This window comes from Sinocyclocheilus anshuiensis, unplaced genomic scaffold (assembly GCF_001515605.1).
Source record: "Sinocyclocheilus anshuiensis isolate Anshui unplaced genomic scaffold, SAMN03320099.WGS_v1.1 scaffold480, whole genome shotgun sequence".
NCBI lineage: Eukaryota > Metazoa > Chordata > Actinopteri > Cypriniformes > Cyprinidae > Sinocyclocheilus > Sinocyclocheilus anshuiensis.
The window spans coordinates 103,180-109,291 of NW_015555743.1; the positions used below are offsets into that span (position 1 = coordinate 103,180).

At 35.7% G+C, this 6,112-nt stretch overlaps 1 protein-coding gene across 1 annotated transcript in view; it reads left to right on the forward strand.

The window, feature by feature from the left end:
• The first annotated feature begins 2,923 nt into the window (after window positions 1–2,923).
• Window positions 2,924–6,112, forward strand: part of ggctb (gamma-glutamylcyclotransferase b) — a 10,443-nt gene continuing 7,254 nt past the window's right edge. The window contains exons 1-2 of the mRNA XM_016466888.1: window positions 2,924–3,070; window positions 5,280–5,434. Of these exons, the coding sequence (XP_016322374.1) occupies window positions 2,941–3,070; window positions 5,280–5,434 (285 nt within the window). The 5' untranslated portion in view covers window positions 2,924–2,940. The remainder of the gene's footprint in view (window positions 3,071–5,279; window positions 5,435–6,112) is intronic.

The following is a 6,112-nucleotide window of genomic DNA, read 5'->3' on the forward strand; positions in this document are numbered from 1 at the left end:
CTAAAGTAAAACAAAATTATTATTAATAACTAGCTGAAATAACAGCTAGTTGCCAAGGAAACATTTCTCATTTTTATTTAGTTTAACTAGTTTTATTTAGTTTAAAGTACTAAAATAAGTGAAACTAGAACTGAAATAATAATAATAAAAGATATACATAGACATTTAAAAAACATAAATTACTAAAAGAAACTAAAATTACTAAATTTACTACCTTAATGACTAAAATTAACTAGAAGAAAAACAAAAAATATTTGTAAAAATAAAAACCAATTCAAAATATTTATGAAAACTATATTTGTATATCAATGAAACTAAAATAACTCCGCCATAAAAGTGTCTAATAACTGGGGCTTACTGAGACAAAGTGAGAAGTATTTAGGTAAAGCTTTATTTTAACTTATCTTTGTTACACAGGTTACATGCACTTACTATTATAATAACAATTAATTATGCATATTTACATGCAAGTAACTCTAAGCCAAACCCTAATCCTGACTCTAATCATATAGTAAGTACATGTAGTTAATTAATATTACTCAGTACTTAAATGTATAATTACACTGTAACAAGTACACCTTAAAATAAAGTGTAACCAGTATTTTTCTTGTCGCTAAAGGGAAACATGGAAGTGTTCAGTGACAGGTGTGTGTCCATCTGCAGATGCTCTCATTCCGGCGGATCACACAGTGAGGGTCACAGCGGGCGACACAGCTGTATAACTGCATGCAGACTTGTTTTTCCACTGGTCAGACACCCAAACGCATGCATTTGCTCCAGGACTGATGTGCACGTTTATTTGATGTCTCAGCAGCTTCCCTGCTCGAGTCCTGCAGGATTGACGTTCAAATCAACGATCGTAATTATTCTGGAACTTTTTCTGACAAACAGATGGAGGATCCAGCGTGAAGCCACTCAATGGGAGGCACACAAACATCTCCGGGGCAAAACAAGTACATGAACACAGACTCTTACCCGACTGTAAAGATGTGGTAAATCACGGTAAATGTCCTGATAGGCTCTGACATGCTGCCGCCAAACCGCTGTGTGGAAGTGTGACCTCATGACCTTTGTTAAACACAAAAACCATTCAATGTCTCTTCACATCAACTAACTAATTAATGATCATTCATGCAACTGCAATTAAAGGAATAGTTCTGCCAAAAATGAGAATTTGCTGAAAATGTTCTCACCCTCAGGCCATCCGAGATACAGATGAGTTTGTTTCTTCGTCAGCTTTGGAGAAATGTAGCATTTCATCACTTGCTCTGCAGTGAATGGGTGCCGTCAGAATGAGAGTCCAAACAGCTGATAAAACATCACAATAATCCACACCACTCCATCGCTGTTTTTTTGGGGTGAACTATTTCTTTAAGGACACTGTTGCATAACAAACTGGATGCAAATCTGTCAGCTGGGTATCACATATATAACAGAAGTGGGTATTTAGGACAAAAGGGACAATCTGCAATGGTCATTAAGTTGGTGTATTGCTGGATTCATGACTCGTGGGAAACTAAACTCTGTGCAAAACTACCCGTGACTGATTTTCACCACAGAAACCACAAGAGAAGGGAGGCATAGTTATACATTAATTATTAAGACATTAGTTTTGCATGCATTTCACAGATTTGATGCCAATAAATCTAGTGACTAGTCCTTCGTCTAAAGAGTGCATAAACCTAGTATTTTCAGCTGGTCTTGCCATTGGTAATTGAAATATTCATTCACAAGAACAAAGCAACTGTTCACAGAAGCCATTCTCAAGAAAAGAATTAAAGCTTAAAATCCATGCATAACTGATCAGATATTGTTTCTAGTCTGGGAATTGTTTATTAAGTGCATTAGGTTTGTCTAACAGTGCCATCTATTGGATATGCATTTCAGATTTTTCCTGTAAATTATTAGAGAACTTTTTTTAAAATCACGTTTTAAAATTAATATTTATTAACATTAGCTCAATTTTCTAGAGGTGATCAATAAAGCTGTTTATCTCATCTTCAGAAGTATTACAAATTTTAAGACGAATTGACAAAAATACAGACATTCGGGCAAATATTAACTGCGGGTCCAAACAAAAGAATGAGAACAGAAAGAATGAGCGTTTGTTTTTAATGTACAACACATCAAGTTTAATGTCACTGAAAAAAATTTGGTGTAGAAAGTATTTTCATTCAGAAATTAGTAGTACGTTTCACAATTAATTACAATTAAATGTCAAGTAACAGAACAAGACATTTTTAAGTAGAAAAACTGAAAGTATTTTCTTGTAAAACAACCAAAAATTCTTTTTTTGTGCATTTTATTCCTGTTAAATTACTACAAAATATGTGTTTAGTAATCTTAGTGTCTACATTCACATTTGTATTAACCTTACATTTATTCATGCAATTTTTACAAAACCTGTGGTCTTTCTGAATTTCAGCTCTGATTCATTAAACCCGTCTGTCTGTGATCTATATGTGACCCTGGAGCACAAAACCAGTCATAAGGGTCAATTTTTTTGAAATTAATAAGAATAAATAATCTTTCCATTGATGTATGGTTTGTGAGGATCGGACAATATTTGGCTGAGATACAACTATCTGAAAATCTGGAATCTGAGGGTGCAAAAAAATCTAAATATTGTCCAAATGAAGCTCTTAGCAATGCATATTACTAATCAAAAATTAAGTTTTGATATATTTACGGTAGGAAATTTACAAAATGATCTTTACTTAATATCCTTATGATTTTCGGCATAATTTTGACCCATACAATGTATTGTTGGCTATTGCTACAAATATACCCCAGCGACTTAAGACTGCTTTTGTGCTCCAGGCTCACATATGAAGTTGTGTGAATGGATGACATTAACATTCACACTTCAACAAAAGCATTTCACCCGTCGGGGGTCTGATGAGATGAAAAGGGCGGGTCAGGATCCTCCCTCCGGTCCAAATGTCCCGCTCCGCAGTCTCTCTATCCACACAGAACCAGATGAACCCTGAAACAAACATGTTCTCCTGCCAGAGCTTCATCTTCAGCCTCACGCTGCTCGCCGCTGGATTTAACCTCCTGAGCTCAGCAGGTGAGTCATAAACTCTTCACATCTCATCAGACTAGACAAAAGATGAAAAACTAGTCACTTTGAGACACTTGCTTCTCCTCTGTCACTGTCAGTTTTTCATTATTTAACCCTCATAGGTTGTGTTCTGGTCACTTCTTTTTCCTGAAAATGCTAGTCGAAGTTATCGCATTGGACTAAAACTCACACAGGATATAACAACTTGCTAAAAAATTCTTCATAACTTTTGTATATTTTGGGACGTTTTCCTCCAACTTATTACAAACATATAAATCTCTCATTATGCTGTATTATTATTACCAAATCTTGGATTCTGTCTTGTTTTCTTTCAATTAGCACAGTTTTTTATTTTATTTTTATTTCTTTGATTAATTTGACTGATCATAAACGTTATTGATCTGAGCTTATGCACCTCAGTTTTTGAGTGAACACTGACAAAAAATAATGCTTTTAATATAAAGCAAATCATGTTTTTTTTTTCACCCAAAAACTGAGGTGCATGAGCTCTAGGTCTACGATCAATCAGTTCCAAAAAGAAATAAAAACCTGTGCCAACAAATCTAAATCAAGAGATCCTAAAAAATAAAATCAGTTCTCATATTTTTTTTCAATGTAACATCTTATACTGATAGTTACTGTGCACATTTAAGTGTTAAAACACTAGTGAGACTGACAAAGCAACAGGACAAGAAGAGTTCATTATCAACATTTATGCATCATCACTTATTATTTGAGATTATTCCTTTATGATATTACTTGTATGATCAGCTAAAATGCAACAAAAAATAATGACACTTGAATGTAAAGGATGTAGAGAAAATCAATCTCCAGTCAAATCAACAGTCACTGGCATTTACAGTGCAATATACAGTCTTGCTCATGCAATGCTTTTAGCTTTTTAGAATTATTACAATCAGTGGCTGGATGCAGAAACTGCTTAGACTAGTCTTAAAAGTTAGTCTTTTTTTTTTTTTTTTTTTTTTTTAAAACAGTGGTTAAAAAATCAGTTGGATAAAAACGTAGATTGGTCTAATTTGAATCCGAAAAGCAAGACTGAATACCATTTGGTTAACTGCTTGTTAGTCAAAGTAGTTCTTAAGTCTTTACATAAGCCGCTTTTCCACCGAAATTACCTGGAACAATTTGTTACATTAAAATGAAACGAAATATGGCTCCAAATGAATCTCTACTGCGCAGACTCGGACTCCAAATGGCGCCATTTACTCAAGATGGCGCCATACTGAGATGCTTTGGCTTCACTTTACTATAGTGGAAGGAATAGGAAACGCGTCGTCCATCTTTTTTTACAGTCTATGGTTGAAATACAATGCTGAGTGAACAGCATGTTCAGCGCCCAAGTCCCGCCCCCGAAAGTTCCGGACACTTGAAAAAGTACTACCTCGCGAGCAGGGGACTTAGTACCGGCCCAAAGTCCCTAGTTCCTGGGGAAAGTTCCTGCGGTGGAAACGGGGCTATAGTGTCTGTTCGTGCAACTGGCCCCAGGTCAATTTCTGTTATTCAAAAGCATTTCACAAAGCCATTATATGTAGCTCAAAATTTGACAAAACTATTTGAATTTGAATTGTGTAAATTTTAATTATTGACAAGTGTCATATAACAAAACTGAATGCTATGTGGCATTTAACAAAGTTCTGAATTAGATTTTTTAAAAACTTGAATATTTAACACTTGAAATTTTAAAACAAACATTTTTTTATGGCAGTTTTATAGACATGTATTTTCAAACAGCTGATTTTTTTTGTTCTGAATTCTTAGACTGCAAATATCCAGTTTAAAAAAAACAGCTTCAAGTTCTCAAGATGAAGAAGAAATTCAGAACATCAAATTCAATATTCAAAGCGCAGAAATTCAGATCGTACGGAAGAAATGATTAATGTCTTAATATATTGGAAACCTATGTAAATTGCATTATTTAGGCTAATTTTAGGGGTGAATTTTGACTGCTTAAAGGTAATTTCTGCTGCTTCCACTAGAGGGACGGTTGGGAAAGTTCTTGCTGATAGTGGTTAGTGTCAGATGAATGCAGGCTTTAGCACACAATGGATTTGCATGAGAATGGAGCTCTGTTAACAGAGGTGTTTTCCATTTCATTCGCTCTGAGCCCTGCTGAGCTGATTCAACGCAAAAAGTTCCCTCTTCCATTTCCTCACCCTGTCCCTCCTCTTCCTCGTCCTCGTCCTCATCCTCCTAGTCCCTCTGCCCTCTGAAGATTCAGTGATGGACAACAGTAGCGACCGGCAGAACGGATCCACCTTTCTGTACTTCGCTTATGGCAGCAACCTTCTGAAGGAGCGGCTGCAGCTGAAGAACCCATCAGCCACCGTCTACTGCGTGGCCAAACTCAAGGTATCTGTCTATCTGTCTGTCTATCTATCTATCTATAAATCTATCTATCTATCTATCTATCTATCTATCTATCTATCTTTCTATCTATCTATCTATATGAGTGTTTAACTATATCATTCATATTTTTATTCATTTATCCATCCATCTGTTTATCCATCCGTCCATCCATCCGATTGTTTATCCATCCATCCATTTATATACATTCATCCATCCATTTAACTGTTTATCCATCCATCCATCTGACTGTTTATCTATCCATCCACCCATTCGACTGTTTATCTATTCATCCACCCATCCGAGTGTTTATCTATACATCCATCCATCCATCCATCCGACTGTTTATCTATACATCAATCCATCCATCCGACTGTTTATCTATTCGTCCATCCATCCATCTGACTGTTTATCTATCCATCCACCCATTCGACTGTTTATCTATTCATCCACCCATCCGACTGTTTATCTATACATCCATCCATTCATCTGAGTGTTTATCTATACATCCGTCCATCCATCCGAGTGTTTATCTATATATCCATCCATCCGACTGTTTATCTATCCATCCACCCATCCGACTGTTAATCAATACGTCCACCCATCCGACTGTTTATCTATCCATCCACCCATCCAATTGTTTATCTATACATCCATCCATTCATCTGAGTGTTTATCTATACA